Raw genomic sequence first — 20454 nt, 5'->3', positions numbered from 1 at the left:
CATGGATAAATAAGAACGGACCTCCGTTCTTTCTTTTTATACCTTTAGCTGGAAATTATCATATGCTCGAATCAGCGTGCTAAATATTGACTTTTCAACTGAAATATATGTCGATATTAGCTAGCGTAGTTCATGATTGAGTATTTGAATTGGTAAAATGATAGACAGCCACCCCCTTGTTTGTTCTTAGCATAATAAACATTCCAATTCATCTTTTTCTTTCTTCTTTCTGATCCAGTTTTACCATAAATTCAACTCACAAGGACATGAATAGTTTGATATATATAAAATATGTTTTTAATCAAGGCCAATAAAAATAGCTATTTTTTTAGTCTTTGTAAAAAAAGTTTGTCCTTGTAATTTTTGCTGTCACTTTTCTTTTTGTTTCTGAACCATGATAACAAAAACAAAAAAAAACATAATTCGTTATATTTTATGGGAAAAAATAACGTAAACTAGAAAATTTAAAAAAAAAAACATATTATTTTTACAGAAACTAAAGAAAATTTACTGCATTTGATAGGAACATAAAAACAAATTATTATATTTACAAGAATGTAAAATATATGATTGCTATTTGCTAATGACAGGTTTACAGGTTTTCTGTCCAAAAAAAAAATTATGACAGGTTTACAGGCTTACAGACAAAACCATAATAGATGATCACAAATATTATGGGAATAAAAAAACTATTTTTTTATGGATATTGAAAATAAAAACCACTATATTTATATAGAGACATTAAATATCCCATCTCATTCCACGTATCAAAGCTTTTAAAACTTGATACACTTGAAATTTTGATTTGATAAAATGTGAGTTAAAAAGAGGTATATATGGTAAACTACTCCGAAGACTGAAGTTTATTATTAAATTGTTTTATTATATCTCTATTAAGTATTATAGTACAACTAATCAACTATGTATTAGGATTTAGGAGCAAGAACGTGGTAGGTCATTTTCAACGTTTTGCACGGTGTGCTCTGTTTTGCTAGCTTTATTCGTATGTTAAGGGTCACGCTGTGCTCTGCTTTTGAAGCTGGGGATTGTGGTCCTATAGTACAAGACTTGCTATAGTATGACAAGTTCATGACTGCTTAATGGTCAGAAGAAACTTTTTTGCGTTTATTTCTGACTTGCTTGTCTGGATTTTACATACAATTTGATCTTTTCACCTTGTATGTCAACATTATTTAATGCTAGTTAGCTCCATGCATTAGCAAACTATAATACCACTCAAGACTGCGGGCAAAAATAAATTAAGATAAGTCATAAGAGAACTAATGATGAGAGGAGTGAAAATTATTCAATTCTCCAGCAAGTCAATGAAATTCTGCTGAACCATCATTAATTCTTTGGTTTGCGATTAATTTGGCTATGTTTGGATTAAGGTTTGAAAAGTACATTTGTGAATTCTAATACACAATAACAAATTCCAATGTATCAGACGAATAAGTAAAAAAACATTGTTGCTTCTAAAACCTTAACTTAATTCTACTGAAATCACTTTTGCAAATGAAGTTGAGACAACTGTCAAGTGGCAAAGTGATATTCACCTTAATATGCATCTCATGATTTTATTCACCTTGTGGAGTACATTGGATAGAAAACATGTGAAAAATAAATTAAAATTTCTCTTTATTTTCAAATTACTTTATGAATTTTTCTTCTCTAGATGTACCACAGAGTCCTCCATTTTGTTTTCTTATATGCTAGTGTGTGGAGGAAGGGGTAGGAGTGTGTTTATTCCGAGACTTGCCACATAATTAGGCTTTCTGATTCTAATTACAGGTATGTTTTGTTAGGTGTTCATCATTACAGGATCTGTAGTGATCGACAAATAATCACAAGTTTGGTATATCTCTTTTTATTTTCTTAACTTTAATTTGACTGTGGGTGCCCATTTCAACCACACACTTTACACTGTACAACACCGTTGCCATCATTTTTCCAAAGCCTAATGATTATTATATATGACCAAAAGCTTCCTTCTTTTCTTATGTCATGCTTATATACTTTCCACGTTGAGGTTTTATCTTGATTCTTTTTGCAAATCATGTTCAGTTATCATTCTCCGTTTATACCTTTCAGTTTCACCGTGCTTATATTCTTTCCACGTCGAGGTTTTTTCTTGGTTCTTTTAGCTAATTAATCATGTTCTGTTATCATTCTCCGTTTAAAACTTTCACCATGAATGCATCAAAAAGTTCTAAAATTGAAAGTCTTAGTTGCAAGCCAAACTCGTATCTTCTGGAAGAATTATTCAGGACAATAGCACAGATTTTTGGATGCTGAAAACATAGCTAGCTTAGGATTCAGATCATAACCCATAGGAAATTGCACAATACTCCCTAGTATTTACTAGAAAACATTGATAACCTCGAAGTATTGTGTAAAGATTAGTTGGAACTTGGAACCATATCACGTAATAATTTTATTTTTCTAAACTAGTATTTTATACACAAGTCTTACTTTATATTTGATAACATTCATTAAAATTATTTTTTTAATAAATTTCAACCTATAATAAAAATAAAAATTTGAATTAAAAGAAAAAATAGAGGACCGAGAGAAAATACGTGTAAGGATGAATTTTCTTTTATTTAATCAAAATAAATAAAAAAGAAAATAAAAAAAAATATAGATAGAAATTAACCTTTATAAACAAAACAAAACAAAAAATCCTTTTGATTTTCTCGTTAGATCAAATTTCAATTTTTTTTCTCATCCTAAGTAAAACCAACAAAGTGTATGGAATCCATGTAATTCCTCAAATAACTGAAATGTTACTCTGGAAAATGAGTCAGGCTATACCATATTACTACTTGTTTGGGTATTTGACAACAATTGACCAAATATAACATTCCACTACCAAAGCTAAATAAGTATAGACATGTCACATGTGTGAGTAAACTTATCATATATATGTTGATGTGAATGGTACAAATATTTTGACACAAATTTCAGTCTAGTCTCTGACGTAAACATGGAGACAACAATATCCAAAAAAAAAAAGGAGGTGAACATGTGGCAGTATGAAACCTAATTAACCACAAACACCAAGATAAGAAAGAGAGCAGAGCAAGATCCAAACGAGGAATTTGGATTTGACTAAGAACGCGTCAAAGAGCCAATCCCCTTAGAAATGTGATTATGCATGTTACCAGGATTAAAGCCCAAGCAGCCCAACAACCCCTGCTTGTAAGGCAAGAAAGTCCTCTTCTTCATCTCCTCCGACGCGGCCCGGTTCAGCGTGTAATGCAGCTCGTGGGCCGAGACCGGTCCGCGCCGCTTCGAGAACGAACCGGAAGAATTACTCTCCGTGGACCGGAAGCTGCAGTTCGGAACATCCTCGTTGTTGTTCTTCGACAGAACCGCGTATTTTCTCCTCAGAGGATCCTTGTCCGTTGCTCTTCCCTCCGAGGCGCTTCGGAAGAGGAGAAAATCCCTGAACCTCCATTTTCTCGTGAAGGGAATCGAAGACAAAAACGAGGATGTTTTTGAGTTGTTGTTGCTTGTTGAAGAAGAAACGCTTTTGTCTTCGGAGTCGCACACGACGATGTCGGAGATTCTCAAAGGGGACAACGACCTGCTTCCTTTACGACCAGAAACCGAAACCCTTTCCCTCCTTCGTTGTGTTTCTTCTTGTTCTTCTCTCTTAAGAGTTTCTTTCATTGCCTCTGCAAAAGGGTCGAAGTCTTTCTTCTTCTTGCGGGGAGAAAGTTTGGACCTTGGGGATGTTACCGGAGTTTGAAGCCGCGGAGGCGGCTTCAAAGGACGGATTTTTCCGCCGTCGAAGAGCTCGGCGGCGGAGAGAGAAGGGCGGTCGAGGTGGCCGCTGAAATTGAACTCGAAATCTTGTTGTTCTTCATGGGGAAGAACAGAGGAAGAGGAGGGGGAGTCGTGGAAGAAGGAGGAGGTGCCACGTGTGGGGCTGGTGGGGGCGCTGAAGAAGAAGTTTGGTTTGTTGGAAGCGAAGAATTGGGGGCTGGAAGGGGCGGTGATGAAGGGGGAGGAGCAGTTGCTGTCGAAGTTGAAGTCCACCGGTGGAACCATCACTTCCACCTCCATGCTTCTGTTTGTGTTTGTGTGTTTCTCTTCTCTCTCTTTTTTTTCTTCTGTGTGTGTGAAACCAAATCACAAGGGTGGAAAAATGGTTGTCGGTTGGAATGGGATGGTGGAATTTATAGTGAGGGCAAAGATTTCAAGATTGTGACTTGGGTTTGAGAGAGGAAGGAAGGGGAGAGGAAAGAAAGGGTTGGAAAGATTGACTTTCAGTGAAACACTCACTGGTCTTTTTTTTTTTTTTTCCTCGGCTAGAGAGATACTACTGTTTTTCAATTCACTTTGATTATATACTAATTTCATTTATAATATGTGATTATTATTGGTTTAGAAAAATTTTACACGACATAAAAATTGAACATGATTTTTTGTCAAATAAATAATTTTTTCCATGTGTAAATACAATGGGATCTCGTGGCATTATCTTAATTGAAAAGAAAGAAGCCGCCTTTGGTTTTGCATATGCAAGAGTACCTACTGTTTTTCTCACATTTATTATTGTTTTTCCCAATTCTACATTCTCCCCTACACCACGGCCCACGGGTGTGATAGAGATTAGAGAGTTGGTTGAGGCTTCATTTGGTTATGTCATAATCTCAATTTTAATGGATGGATTTGAATTCAATTATATTTTATTTCTATTTCAAGGGCTCGACTTTTATTTGGGGATGGAGGGTTAAGGAAAAAGTCTAAATTTTTGGGTTGTTTTCATCAATGGGGGTAGGGTGTGAATCTGCGGTGTTGCTTCGGCGATGACCAGTTTTAATTGTTTTCGTAATGAGATGACAATAATGTTTTGTAGAAAGCAATTAAGTCGCTTGACTGCAAATAATGGTAGTTTGTGTAATTTGAGTTTTTAAAAAAACAAGGAAAAAGGTACGAGGGACTGGGGAGGATTTACAACAGGACAAGAGGTGTGAAGAAAAATAATGCATACATATGCATGGTGTGGCTAAATTTTAAAAAGTTATTTTAAACTTTAGTTAATTACCTTATTCTATTTTTAATTTTCTTTTCTTATTTCTCTAATTAAAAAACAACACATTACTAAAAAAATGACATTTTCTCTCCTATTTGTAATTTTTTCATTGCCAAATATTAAATTAGCAGCAAAACTAATAGAGAATTTGGATCTCTCTTAAGTGAGTTAAGTCATATAACGGAATTTCAACTAAAAACTTCTTAGAGTTACTGGTTTTAAGCAACAAAAATATAATTACTTTCCTTTTTAGGTGTAAGGGAGAAAAATACAAAATATTTACCCTTTCATAAACAGTATTTATTAAAATGTTGCTAATGAACTTCTTATCCGCAAGGTTCTAAAAGACATGATAACCATAGGTGTTAATGATATAATTTTTGCGCTTCAATTTTAATATATTATTATAAATGGATTTTTTAAAAGAAAAAGCACTGCCTTTTGTTGGTAGTACGAAATCGTATGTTTGGTTATAAGACGACACTTTTTCTTTCTTTCAGTTAAAGAAAAGAAGGAAAGTAAAATTGAAAACATATATAACCTAAATTTTTTGTATATGTTATATTCAAATGAAAAATATAAAAGTTAATGGAAAAGATACGATGAGAAAAATCAATAAGTAAAATGCCTTTTTTTATATAAAACATATTTGATATGTATTTGGATCAACATCTATAAACTTAATTTTGAATAATTTTGATTTTATAATATTAGTTTTACTCAAAAACAAATTTAAGCTGATTTTTTTTTTACTGCAGCTTTTTTTTATTTATTTAAAAAGTGTAAAAAAGTTTGGATTTATATTCCATCCAACAATGTGTCATGTGTGCTCATGGGATTGCTTCTCTATGGTCTATTGTCCTTTAATCTCTTTCTTTTCACTCAAAAGACTCGTACTAGACAAAGCATAAGGTTTTAGACAACCATGTCATTTAAATTTAAGAAAACTACCGTTAGAATTAAAGAAAGGGCATGCTGACAAAAGGAAAATGCAAGAGAAAGACAAAAGTAGCGCTTTTGCTTGTCTATCTGAGTCTCTTCTGAAATGATAGAAGTTAGGTTACTGTTTTGTCAATCTTGGTTTCTATCTGTTTTTGCTGCTTAAATTTTGGTAGAACAATACATGCTTGCTACATTTTTAATGTGATCTTGCCCCGAAGTTTATTCACCCTGCTATTAAAGCCGAGAACATAAAGTTAACTGGAAGGCATAATTATTTTTTCCTTTATTCATTCAAACACGAGAGCTTTGTTCATATAAATCCATATAGTTTAATTCTAACATGAAATTCTATACTTTTTTAATAATCCATTTTTACTTTACTATCATGACGGTTTGTTGATTTAAACTTCGAATTCCTATTCTGCTAGTGATGAAGTTAGGTTCCACCTAAGCAATTGTATTTATCTCATAGCTTTCCATTTCTTATATTGTTTGCATGTAGCTACTTTTATGTGGGGCAAGGGGGTTAAGCAAAGGCAAGCATGGTGGACCATATCAGCAATCAATTTTTGTTGGATAATAAGACACAGAATTAAACTATTTCTCATTCATAATCTTGCTTGATTAATGGAATTATACTTCATTCTCTATTGAATCACCAGTCTCGTTGTAGTTCTAGTCTTCTAGAGATATCTAACAGAAAAAATAAGACTTTCTGTTCATCTTGCTAGATATTATAATCTTTCATTCTGATCTTAATAAACCCTCCTTGTTGACATAGTGCATGCCAAGGCACATTGCCCCGTAGTGAAAGGAATATATAATATGAAGTTACACACTTGAACAATAAATAATTAAAATCAAACACGGTACATGAATATCTAATAAAATGTCTAATGGGCAATGGCTATCTAGCCCCTCTGTTCTTTTTTGACCATTGGGTATGCAACATTCATAATTTATGTCCAATTATGTGGCAATGTCCCTTTCATTTATAATCTTCGTTGAGACAAGATCCTATGATTATTTTCATTTCATCCTAATCATGGTCTCTTTTAGGCCAATGATCTAGAGAGTAATTAAATATATAGTATTTGTTTGAATTTTGTTTTTTATATTTTTTTTGTTTGAAATTTTATAATGTCAAACTGCTAGCAGAAAACAATTAACATATTTGATCGTTCGTTATGGATCACATATTCACATTGCGGCTATCCCAACCCAATTTTTCGCAAAACATATTTGTATTAACTTGACCACTTGCAGATCCATGACCAGTCCACAAGATTCTTAGGAAAAACTTGCACGAGTTCTTTTAGCATAGAAATATATTAGGCATGAATTCTCTCGTTATTTAGCCCATTTCACATACGGTTTCATAGAATTTGATCAATTCATTACATACTTATTTGTATAAGTAACATACATCTATGATTTTTAGTGTTTTCATAAATAAAAAAAATATGGGAAAATTAGCTGTCAAACGTGCCTATATCTTCAACTAGCAAAGCAAGTTGTAACCACTGATTATGACATTTGGTCTGCTAATAAATTATTATCTTGTATAAAAAAAATACTGTGTCAATCAGCAGTAAGTATCATAACAAGAAATACTATCAATACACCCTGTTTTATATATACTCTTTTATACTGGGTGAAATATATATTTCTCATTTGGTGGATCTTATTTCCAATTTCCAAACTTGGGAGATCTATATGAATTTCAACCTGTAGAAAAAAATAGTTACAAATTGTTTCAGTACATCAAAATAGTTATACATGGTTTAGAAATCCAGACTAAGTAAGGCAGTATATGAACATTTTCCTCCCCTGCAAACAAAAACAAAATATTCAAGTAGTAGAAGACAAGTTCACATGAACATATAACAATATATGTGAAATCTAATTAAGGATATCTCTGTTACTTAGTTGTAACACTTTTCAATCGTAGTTGTTAGATGACTATCACAAACAATCGCACATGGTGAGAAAATTACGGATAGTGCCTTGTCATTTTGTTCTTGGGCAACATTACAGGCTGCAGATTGTTGGGTCTTATATTAATTAATTAAATGTCACGAAATTCATCCCCTCTCGATGCCTATTGACCAAAAATAATATATCAAAAGAAATCGTACTTGCATCAGTTTACCAATATTGCTTCTGGAGGAATGATTAAATTAGATAGAATTCCTACTAATCTAGTGATTAGCAGACATGCAACGCGGACAAAATTGTTGATATCAAACATTTTACAATTTTATATTTACGTGTGCAACGCATAAATTTTGAGTAAACTGATTTCATCCAAATCACATGACTAATGTGGGCATTCTTCCAATTAATTTATATATAGCTCTATACCAAAAACATTTTTACGTATAAAAAAATGTAGACCATTTCCTTTGAACTTTGGTTCTTACGTTTACAAGTATATATGTTTGTAAATTTCATAAATAAAAATATTTTTTTCATAATAAACACTTAAAAAAAATTAATCCATTAAACTAGCTTGCGTAAAATCATATGTTGATACCCGGCTACCATCATTGAACAAAAATATTTATTTTGAAAAAATATCAAATATAAAAATTCTGAAACTATTAAGGATGGTTAATCATATTTTTCAATTGTAAATTGTATAGTAAATCCATAGCGTTGATTGCCCAACAACCACTGGTGTGAAATATTATTTCAGACTAAATTTATTTTCATCCATAATTTTTCAAATATTATTTTATTAGTTATATTTACACGTGCATAGAAGATGCCGATTTCTAGAGAGTAGTACATGAACGACCAGATACGAAGAATAAATTTTATTTTTAAATGAAAACAAATTTGATTATGTCATAGTTCCGTTTATATTGTAATGAAAGTATTTTATTTTGAGTAAATACTAAATTAGAAACTAATAAGACATTACAAAAATGATTAAAATTAATAATAAAAAATTAAAAGAAGTCCCTCCTCGATAAAGAAAATAGAAAAAAATTAGGAGAAAGATAGGATAATTTTAGTTTTGAAGAGTCTTGTATGTGCTTTAATTTGTTGTATCCTTATTTAGAATTTTCTCTAGGACTGAATGATCTAATTAAGGCTTGAAACAAACAATTCATTACTTTCAAGTCCTTCAACTTCTGCTCCTTATATTCCTTTGTGCTTCTATCAGAGCAATTTTTTATACCATTATACAGTAATTTCATTTTCCACTAAACTCCATGTCCTTTGACCATAAGCTCTCCATGAGAAATTCCTATTTATCATAATTCCCGTCTCCCATCATCATAATGCATTAATGCCCATCAAACTTTGGAATTGTTTGCTGCACAAATGAACTTTTTGCCACGTGTTCTGTTGTCGTTTATGTTGAGATTGTTGCTTTCAATTTATGTCAAGACCTATAATAAAGCTTTGATACCTCTTGAATTTCGAATAAGAGTAACTCAATCATAAAAGTTAGTTTATAAGATGAGAATTACATCATAATCTATATAATCTTTTTCTTAGATCATATTTATAATTGATATGAGATCTCAATAATATCCAAAGTAGATCCTTCATTAGCTCTTCTTTGATATTAGTTAAATTTAAAATCTATGATAAGCTTTCATTACATCTTAAATTTAGATTAGATCTAACTAGAGATGAGAATATGACAGGGTAGATAAGAAAATAGTTAATGGTTATGTTGAATAATAATTTATTAGTACTTTCTCATTATCCATTGGATACTCATATATAAGATATTGTATTTTTTTATATATATTTATGAGTATCCATGGATACTTCCTAAAAATAAATAGATAAAAATAATCATATTTTCATTAATAAGATACTTCTTTCATTTAATTGATTTATTTTAAAGATTAAATTAATTTGCATGTCCTTGAACAATTTCACAGTTTTTTAAAAAAAAATAGGTACCTAACTTGCATTTTGTGCTTTTAATTAGGTCCTTAATGCAAGGATCTAATTGATCATATCTATAATTTATATGTGTTCTTAACAATACTAAATATTATTTCTAAAAGAAATATAGAAGACTTGGGATAGTGATAGAAAAACAAGGAGACACTTTTTTTTCTACATTAATAAAACAATAATATAGGCTTATGTTATGGATTGAGCTTGAGATTTAATTTGTGTAGTGGGACACCTCAGCCTAAAGCATCATATTAACCCAAATCGTAAGTGTTGATTAAGGTCAACACCTAAACACAGGATTTGTAAAATACACTTGTTCACAATGAACCATACATTGACCTAAAATAAAGTTAATCTATCACTACATCAAAATACAATGATATTACCTATGAGACGCCTTGGATAGAGCTGTAAAAAACAACCCAACCCATATGAGTCAAGCCAGGATGGGCTCACTAATTTGCATCTTGAAAAGAAAAGGACACTTTAGCCTAGTTAGATGGGCTAGACAGCCAAGGCCTAGCCAATGAAATATAAGACCAAATATTAGGGAACTGCTTGGGGCACCCACATTTTTGCTGAAAAATGCCCTTAGAGTATTTTCAGTTATAAATAGCAGATTAATTTTTTCATTTTTGCAGCGTCTCATTTTTGTAAAATCACACTTTCTTAGTGTAACCTGCTTCCGTTAACGTCCTTTTGTAAGTGTTTGTTGTTGCCAGTGGTGTACATGCGTTGTTTACAGATATACGGTGAAGTTCGATAATTTTTTATCGTCGGAGAAGAAGAGGTATGTATTAAAAAAATTCAAAAAAAATGAATTGACAATTCTTATGATTCATACGGTTTAATAATCCGTATGTTTTGAATTTTTCTTAAAAACTATAATTTTTATATTTTTTATATATTTAATTTATTTACACAATTTATAATTAAACAAATTTGATATTTAATTGAATGTTGTATTTAGATGTTTATTACACTAATTAATAGTTAAACAAATTTGATATTTAATTTAATGATGTATTTGAATATTTATTACCGTGATTAAAAATTATACAAATATGATATTTAATTGAATGATGTATTTAAATGTTTATTGCAACAATTGATAATTAAATAAATTTGATATTTTTTTACATATTTAAATTTTTATTAAACTTATGATTTTTATTTACAATTTATATATGTAAACAAATTAATTATTAGATAAAAATTAATTATCACAAAATTTATTATATAAATTTACATGTGCATTGAATATATATTAGAAATTTTAGTTTTATATATAGCGACATTAATTATTTTATAACAATTAATCTATTAGCTCAGTTGATTAGAACATTATGCTAATAACTATGAAAGTCATAGGTTCGATTCTTGCTTGGATCATTAATTTCAAATTAATTCATAAATTATAGTTTTGAAAGAAAAAGAAAATCCTATAGACCACTTATGGATGGACAAATTTCACATGTTAGCTGAGTACAAAAATGTTGGGTGCCACTATCAGTTTCCTAAAATGGAGTGTATATATTGAGCCATGTTATACTTCCCTTGGTGCATGCTTCCTTTAACTCAAGTTCATGTGGATGTCATAACCTGTCACTAGCACAAGTTCTTGCACCTTATTGACTACCACATTTCACTTTCTTCATCTCAAACATGCCAAACCAAGGAGTAGAGAAGTTGGGAAGTTCAAGCAAAGAACCAATGTATTGGATTTAACCACCAAATGGACAAGATGATTAAAGGGTGGATGAAAGGTGTCAATCTCAATTATTGCACAAGGGACTTTGTTGTTCGTCATGGAGTCAGCATCAAAGAGGCTATAGGTGTAACCTTCTGTAGTGATGACACCACTCTTGGCTTGTGATCAAACTTGTATTCATCCACTACTAGTCTTAATAGAAACGTAGATTCAAGATGGTCAAGTATCTTTCCATCACAATCAAGATCCCCATCATTGTCTTTCTATAATTGTGTTGCATTCGGTTTCATGGCAAAAAGAATGCTTATACCTTAGCAAACATCCTTGCCCCATGCTTGGTCCAGTTGTTCCAGCCGAATTTGAAGGTTTCATTGGCTAGAAATCTTGACATTAATTGTACTGGACACAAGATCTAAGTGATGGCGATGAATTCAGAAGTGAATGAGGCATGGATTTCATTGTTGTGCCTAAGACACTTGTTTTAAGGAGAACTAATCTCATTGTCTATGATAGTCCCTCTTCTGAAAGTATCTTCGTCTCCACACGAATGGTCATGAATTTAGTATTTTCCTCGTAACCTTTTTCAATGCTTTCTTCATCCATACGAAGATCAAAAGACTCTAATATCACAACAAAACTTTAAGAAAAGATATATGCTACCCCCACCTCCCCCCCCCCCCCCCCCCCCCCCCCCCAAAAAAAAAAAAAAGCTTAATTAGGTAATAACACTATAGAGCTCAAAATGGAAAAATGGACTTCCATAAAAGAATACAACTATTGGTTGAATGAAAATATATTGAAACAAGAAAAAACTCTAATATCATACCAAAACTTTAAGGTACATGCTACCCCCAACTTAATGAGGTCAAAACCCCATAGAGCTCAAAATAGAAAAGTGAACTTTCATAAATACCATTGTTATTGATTGAATGAGAAGTATTGAAAATAAAAGGAAAATACTTACATTTTTTTCTACCGCTTAAGCAGCATACACAGTTGTTAATTTAAAAAAAATAATTTTTATTGTCTTTTACTTCAAACTATGATTTTAATTATTTCTCCTTCAAAAAATGATTTAAATTATTTCACAATTATATATATTGGAATCGTATTCATAGATGCCAGTGAGAAACTAGGAATTAAAATCAGTTTCAGATTCAGCCTCTATGTAGTTTTTGCAAGCAGTAACATTGTACTGTAAAGATAAGTATTTAAATAATCTTAGCTGTCTGCTACCAATATGTTTTGAGGGTTTAAAAAAAAAACAAAAATACCCGAATCATATATTATATGGTCGGGTTCAATCCAAAATTTCAGACATTTTAATACAATCTTAAGAACCTGGCATACCTTAACCCAGCTACAAATTTAAAAATAATACTACAGTTTAGGGGAGAGCAATAAAATCCATCCTACTTCAACACACAGTTCTGCTAATAAGCCCCGTTAGGAAGCACCTTGAATTGCAGCAGCAGGTTGCATGGCTATATCCTGATTCTGTCTCACAGCAAATCCATGGCCACCATAACCCTGATGACCACCATAATGGCCTCCATTGGAATCAGATCTCCACTGCGTCATCCCAAGAAATTAAATTTGAGATGGATTTCAATAATGAAATTAGAAATTTTATTAGAAATGCCATTTTTTCTTCCCTTGAATAATGCGAGATTTCATTTTGGTGCCTTCAAAATCTAAATATAGATTAAAAAAGAAAAATGCTAAAAAGAGAATGCCATACAAGCAATTTTCCCACTATATAGACAAAGGTAAGTAAAATATAGTATTAAACAATTAAGTGAAACCACAAAAACAAACTCACATGCTTATTTCCTGGACTGCGACCCCAAGAAAGACGCACTGTCTGCTTCCCAATTACTGTCCCATTCAATCCCTGAATTGCTTCCTCAGCATTCTTTCTGTTACAGAGACAGCATGTAGCATAAAACATAGTTAATTCACTCAGAAACCAAAAATAAGACAGCATTATTTATGTTGGCAATGGCAATCAGAATCAAAAAATTATATGTACTGGTCCTCAGAAACTTTATAAGATATTTGTATCCACGGATGATTTCAAAAGCATTAGAAGTTGGCATATTCGAGGATTCCTTACCCATCATAAGAATACATATGTATCCTTAGCAGCAGTGTTATTAGTATCGCACAATTCATGATACAATACATACAATTCGATACAATTCAAGTAACTGGCAATAGGAATCAGTGAGCAAATCGTTTTGGTGCTTGAATCGCATCACGAATCACATGAATTGAACCTGAATCGTGACCTTAAGAAGAATCACATGATTCTTGCATAGATTCTATGCAGCCTCAGAAGGAGTTGTGGCACCTTGCCGCTCCTCCAAGGACTATCACAGCTGGAGCAGGGCTCCTCCAATGGCAGCCAGAACAGGCAAATCACCGCAATCCAGTTCTAACTTCTGTTCTGCCCATGGCTGCACTTGTATCTAGCTGTGGTCATCAGAGAAGAGAGATGACCGAATTCACAACCCTAACCCTAAATGACATTTTTTTTACTTTAGCAACTTTTGTGTTTTAGTTGCAACACAGACTCTGTTTCAGCTTTGGACCATCAGTTTTAACTATTGACGTGATATTTAAGTATTGTCTAATATCGAATAAAAAATATTTAATTGATGTGATAATTCTTTTGTATCAATTACTGTTTAATATCTTTTTATCATACAATCTATTATAAAACACTGTAAATTCTGTTATAGATTTTCAAAATCAATCTTATAGCAAAATATTTATTATAAATTTTAACATTATTCTATATTAACAAATTTTAACCGAACTCATGCATCTCAGGCTCCTCCTAGAGTTATTTTTAGTTATTGGTCATAAATATGTGTTTTAATGTCTTTGTTAGTTGCATATTCGATGTTTATTGTGAATCTTTAAATTCACGGTACAATTCAATTTGCAATTCCGAAAATGGGTATTCTGATACACAATTTGAATCCTGATTCTACTAACATGATGATCCTTAGGGCCTATTTGGATAAACTTCTTATAGGAGAAGAGAATAAGGAAAAATGAAATAAACTTCTACAAGTGTTTATTTAGAAGTTTATCCAAACAAACGTTTAGATGATTTCAAAAGCATAGAAGTTGGCATATCCAAGGATTCCTATCCTTACCCATCATAAGAATACAAATGCCACTTCCCATTTCACAGGAAACCACCCACAACACAGCAGAGGGGCAGCGGTTTCACTAGCATGAAAATTATAATCTATGACATCATTTTAAGAGATACTACCAAGAGTAAAGTACCTGTCAGCAAATTGAACAAATCCACACCCTTTACCAACTGGAATTTTCACAGAGACAACCTCACCAAATTGCAAAAATGGTTGTCTGAGATCCTCATCACTGGTATCAGAATCAAGCCCTCCAACAAATATCTACAGCAGAGATCAGTTACTGAGATGTGAACAAAGCAAGGTGATTAACATGTGCAAAAAATTACAAAATCAGACTCACAGTAGTGTTGTTTATATCCCCTTCAGAATGGGAACCTTGGGCCACAGCACCATTAGCTGAGTGTCCCCCAGCCAATACCACAGCTAGTTTAAAGAAATAAAAGATCAGATTTTGAGGTTTCTAATTGGAAGCATGATAAATAATTCATTCCAGTGAGAACCTTCTGGTGTTATTAAACATAAGCAAGCCTGGCAATATATACATTTTAAAACAATGAACAATGAATATTACTACCTTATTCTGGATTCAAGTTTCTAAATTGTAAAAATATATCTACCAATTGAAATGCAATGATAATTGAAGTGGGTGAGAAACAACAGACTTGTGACTTAGTATTGGCTAACATGAAATGGGCAGGGGAATAGAACAAAGAGCAAAAGCCTGTCAGTTAATCTATGTATAATCTGCAATGAGCAACTGCCAACAAAAACAAGAAAGAAAGCCCATTCAAGCTGAAACAAGAAAAATTTTAGGGATTTCCTTTCAGTTAACAGTAAAGATTAGAGGTAGATGCAGAATATAAGATGGATGCTGGTTTAAGTGGCACTGATAAATTACAAACTGAACATTAAGATAGCATAATTGAATAAACTACTTCACAAGAACTCATAATAAGAATTACAAATGACAAACCTTGAGAAGAATATTGTTGTTGGAAGCCATAAGTTTTCTTGGGAGTTGCAACACCTATTCGCATGGGCCTACTAGAACAATAAACGCCATTCATTTCGGTCATTGCCCTCGTTCTCTCGTTTTCATCACCAAACCTAACAAAACCATAGCCTTTTGAGCGGCCAGTATTAGAATCAATGACAACTTTTGCTCCCTTAATAGACGAATATCGGCCAGCAAAAGTATCCTGCAGCATAGCATCGGTAACATCAATGGCCAAGTCCCCAACAAATATAGAGAGATCCGAAGTAGCATCGGAGGAACGTCTTTCCCCGGCACTGAATGTGGCCCAATTCAGACGGAATGCCTGATCTGTATTGGGCATCATCGTGCCATTATAGTTCTGCAAGACTTTCTCAGCCGTCCCTCGCGAATAGAACTCCACGAATCCATATCCCTCGGACTGACCAGTTTGCTTATTCCGAATGACCTTGGCCGAAACAACCTGCATATAAGGCAACACATCATCAAAAAGCAACATGGAAGCTCACAAGCAAAAAGGTTCAAACTTCACAAATGCCCGTAAATTGAATCGGCTGATTGTCAACGAGGGATCTTCAAGATGCAAATATTTTTTTTTTAAAAAAAAAAAAAGGACAGGTTTTATTAGCCGCTTTTTTCCAGTGTACAATTGAGAGATCTTGAATGTATTAATTTGATGAAAATTAGGTCAACAGTGATGAACCCTCAGATTAGGGGACCACTTAGGCCGCCCAAAGTACTGCCTCCTTCGATTCGCAATCCCAAGGATAGAAATTTGAAACAGAAAACTCACTTTATTATAGCATCAATTTCAGTTCATCAAAACCCAAATCACACACACACATACACAAAAGAGAGAGAGAGAGATCAAGGAACTTCAGATGCCACCCTAAGTAACCGGTAATTAATCATGAGAAGTAACTTCCAGCTACAAATCAAGCTTATTCAAACTAAAAAAACACATTCAAGCTGGTAAAATTAATCATGCTAATTCGCATCTTATTGAAAAAGTATCAGAATTTGCAAGGTACCTCGCCGGTGTGAGCAAAGCAGTTGTGGAGGTAGTTCTCGTCCATCCAATGGTGGAGGTCGCCGAGCCAGACGGTCCTGATCTCGTCGGAGGAGGCCGCGGCCTGTTTGTGGTGGTGGTGGTGGTGGGAGGAGGGAGGAGGCGGCGGCGGCGGCGGGTAATGAGGGTGAGCATAGGGCATATAATGCTGCGGGTACATCAACATCTGTTGCTGCATCATGGCCATGGCGGTGGCCGGGTACTGCATAGCCATCCATTGCTGCTGATACTGATGCGGCTGCGCCGCCGCCGCCCACTGACCCTGCTGCTGTTGTTGCTGAACCTGACCCTGCTGCTGGTTATTATTCAGATCCCCGTTGGAACTGGGTTGAGCCATGTCTTACTATTAAAAGCTTAATGTTAGTTGTTTTTTTTTTTCTTTTTTCTCTTTCTCTCTAGAGAGAGAGAGGACCTGGTCTAAGCAGGGTGGTGGGTGGTGGTGCTGCGGAGATGCCAAGACCAGGCGAAGAGAGAAAGAGAAAAAGAGCAAAGAGAAGAGCGCAAATTGGTAGGGTTGGTTCTATATAATAAGGGAACGCGACACACGCCACCACACTGCTAAAAAACGCAAGTGTGTGTGTGTGTGTGTGTCGACACAACTACGCAAATGGGTTGGATCTGGGGGGTAAAAGCGTAAAAAACTATATATAAAAATAAAAATAAAAATAACGAAAACCTTCTTTGCAAGTTTGCAAATTGCAACCCTTCCTTCCTTGGCCGTCCGTGACTATCTCTTCTCGTGCTCTGGGACCCACCTCACTGCATCAACGGTTCTCGCTAACCCTGCACTTCTCTTCCCACTTGCCTTAACCCTTCCCACTCGCACTCATTGTTTTTATTCACGCTTACTATTTTATTGCTTTTTCTTTTTTATAAACAAATCTTTTTAATATGACAATTATCGTTTGTAATTTACTATTTTCTTTTTCCTGATTACTACACTCTTCTCCAAAATTTATTTTTCCTTTTTTATAATATTTTTTTCTAAATATTAGTAAAAAATAATTAAGTGAATAGAGAGATTAAAAAAGATAAGTTTGAAATGATAGTATAAATAATTAAAATTAGTAATATAATTAATTCAATTAATTATTTTTTTTAAGTGACGTAATTAGAAATGAAAAAAATACATGTTTGTTTGGTTTAAATTGTTAACTTAATGATGTAGTACTTTATTATGAATTTAAAGTTAAGGGCAGGTTATATTGTATGGTCAGATCTTTTTATTGTGGCATTTTGTATGGTCAGATCTAATTGTGCGCGTTCAATGAAATTCTTTAATAAGCTTTTCATGAATTACTTAAGATTCTAAATCTTATTTAAGTAATTATTGTCAATATTGATAAGATAATTATGTAATTTCCTAATTTAAAATAGATTTTAATCAGTTATTCATGTTTGCCACCCCATGTGCGTGTATACATTTAAGACTGACTAGTCGGTTTCTTTTTCAATATAGTTGTTTTAATAAAAATTAAATGATGCTGAAAAAAAGTATTAAATAGTATTAATTATTTTTTAAAAATTTGTATTAATTATTAATCCTCCTTTTTCTTTAACAAAAATTAATAAAGACAGAGTAATATTTATTTACAATGTTTTTAAGAATAAGAAATGTTGGTACTTGGATTGGTTTCTTCGGGCAAGTGGTTGATCTCAACATGGTCAACCATGGAGGAAGTGATTTGATTTACTACACTCTAAGACAAATTTTACATGGATTCAAAATCTAACAAAGTCGTCATTATTGGTAGAAGTTTAACAAAACCATCAATGTCAAAGGTCTGAATCTTAGGATATCTGATCAATACTTTGAGAAATAGTTTACTTAATCCTTATTTTTAATTTAAAAGTTTAGTCTCACAATTCTATTTGTGTAAAATACTAAGACAGTGACAAAAAAATTAACTTCTTTGAATTGTAACTGTGTATGATATATATTAAAAGACATATAAACTGGGAAACATAATATATAAATAGTTGAATCATAACACTTTTGTTTATTCACTGTTTAGTGATTAATATACAACGCAAGTAATTTTAGAGGTGAAACAGGGGATCGTACTAACTACAAATTTCATTGAACTTGCTGGTTCCTCTAATTAGTTGATGTTAATAAGGTTTGATTAAATTGATGAGTATATTTGACTTTTTGTTTGCGCTGTGGCTGTTATAAAAGTTCACCCTCTAATTAGTTTATCGTATAACAAATATTTAGACTTCTGTTTTGTAATTTTCTCTTTTGTTTTGTTTTATCTCACAATACTTTTGAAGTCAAAACGAGATGAAAGAAGTACTTTTATGTTGTTGAATCTTTTATTTATTTATTTTTCTAACAAACCAGTCGGAACGAAGTTAAATACTAACTCAACCCTCTTTCTTGAAAGAATATTTTAAGAATTTGATTTTCATATTTTTATATTGGTAACTGTGGCGTCCCCAAAATAATGACTGGTTTAATAGTAATGATTTAATTAACAAAAATCATGGTAAAATTTTTTTTTTCTTCTTTTTCTTTTTCATTTCTTTCTCTTTTCACCAAAACAAGGTTTCGAAGGAAAATCCTCACTACAGAGTCTTGAATGGCCAGTTCACAACTCTATTCGGAGTCATTTCTTTCTTACCGCTCATAATTCTCTAAATTATTTTGCTGTTTCAAAAGGAAGAATATACTAGCCATTACTTTAGGTCGTCACGTGAAAAAAAAGGGTAAAATACAGTCGATAAACTCTTTTACAAATAAAGTTGCTAATGATTTCTTTTCAGATAACAAGATCGATCATAAATGCATTCATCATTTAAAGCTGTCCAAAATATGGGAGTTTTACAAAATATATAGTGTCATCCAGAGCAAAGGTGTCCATAGTGGTGGCTTCAGCCACAAGTATACAATCATCAAATTCCTATACATCAGGTCTACCCATACAAAACAAAAGAGTAAACCTAACAGTCAGTCCTAAATACACCCACCCTAAAAAATACACAAAACTAATCCAAGGAGTTGTCCACTCCACCGTGCGCTGAAGCGTCCGTGCAGGTTCATCTGGATGCACCAAAGAAGTAGCCGTGAATCGAATGGTGCCCCGAAATCGGCACCTCGTGTTGCCTTTGAGGGTCTCCCAAGCTCCCTCTAAGCACTCCATCTCTACTCGATCACGGATTAGCTGCGCCGCCATCACGATCTACAAGAAAGAAAAGAAAGGGGTAGACTCTTTCACAAGAATCTAGCTATGCCGCTACACAATGCATCTCATAACCACTACATGCAATTAAAAGGGGTATTTTAAGGCTTTTCATCTCTGGTAATCGATTACACAGCCTTGGTAATCGATTACCAGAGGCTAAACTTGAATTACACAGCCTCAGGACATGAAATATGCAATAATGCACTGTGTAATCGATTACACATGCCTGGTAATCGATTACCAGTGACCCATTCCTCTGTGTAATCGATTACACAGGCTGGTAATCGATTACCAGAGGCTTCCACCATCTCCCAGTTCCCTTTTTAAGCCTGGTAATCGATTACACCCCTTGGTAATCGATTACCAGAGGCTTCCTTAGCTTCCTGACCTCGTTTTCAAGCCTGGTAAT

General features: G+C 33.2%; 2 protein-coding genes across 2 annotated transcripts; both read right to left on the bottom strand.

The window, feature by feature from the left end:
• Positions 1 to 2903: 2903 nt before the first annotated feature.
• LOC100803045 (uncharacterized) lies at positions 2904 to 4519 on the bottom strand. The gene has a single exon (XM_003518806.5). The coding sequence runs from the start codon at positions 4069 to 4071 to the stop codon at positions 3112 to 3114; it is 960 nt and encodes a 319-aa protein (XP_003518854.1). The 5' UTR covers positions 4072 to 4519; the 3' UTR covers positions 2904 to 3111.
• Positions 4520 to 12814: 8295 nt separating this feature from the next.
• On the bottom strand, positions 12815 to 17462 carry LOC100798089 (polyadenylate-binding protein RBP47). Its single transcript, XM_003518798.5, has 6 exons — positions 16823 to 17462; positions 15771 to 16254; positions 15138 to 15220; positions 14928 to 15058; positions 13447 to 13543; positions 12815 to 13196 (listed from the first exon to the last, which is right to left on the bottom strand). Exons 1-6 carry the CDS (start codon positions 17195 to 17197, stop codon positions 13071 to 13073), a joined length of 1296 nt encoding a protein of 431 aa, XP_003518846.1. The 5' UTR covers positions 17198 to 17462; the 3' UTR covers positions 12815 to 13070.
• Between the last annotated feature and the right edge of the window lie 2992 nt (positions 17463 to 20454).

This window comes from Glycine max, chromosome 2, assembly GCF_000004515.6.
Source record: "Glycine max cultivar Williams 82 chromosome 2, Glycine_max_v4.0, whole genome shotgun sequence".
NCBI lineage: Eukaryota > Viridiplantae > Streptophyta > Magnoliopsida > Fabales > Fabaceae > Glycine > Glycine max.
This window is presented reverse-complemented; position numbering and strand designations above follow the sequence as displayed.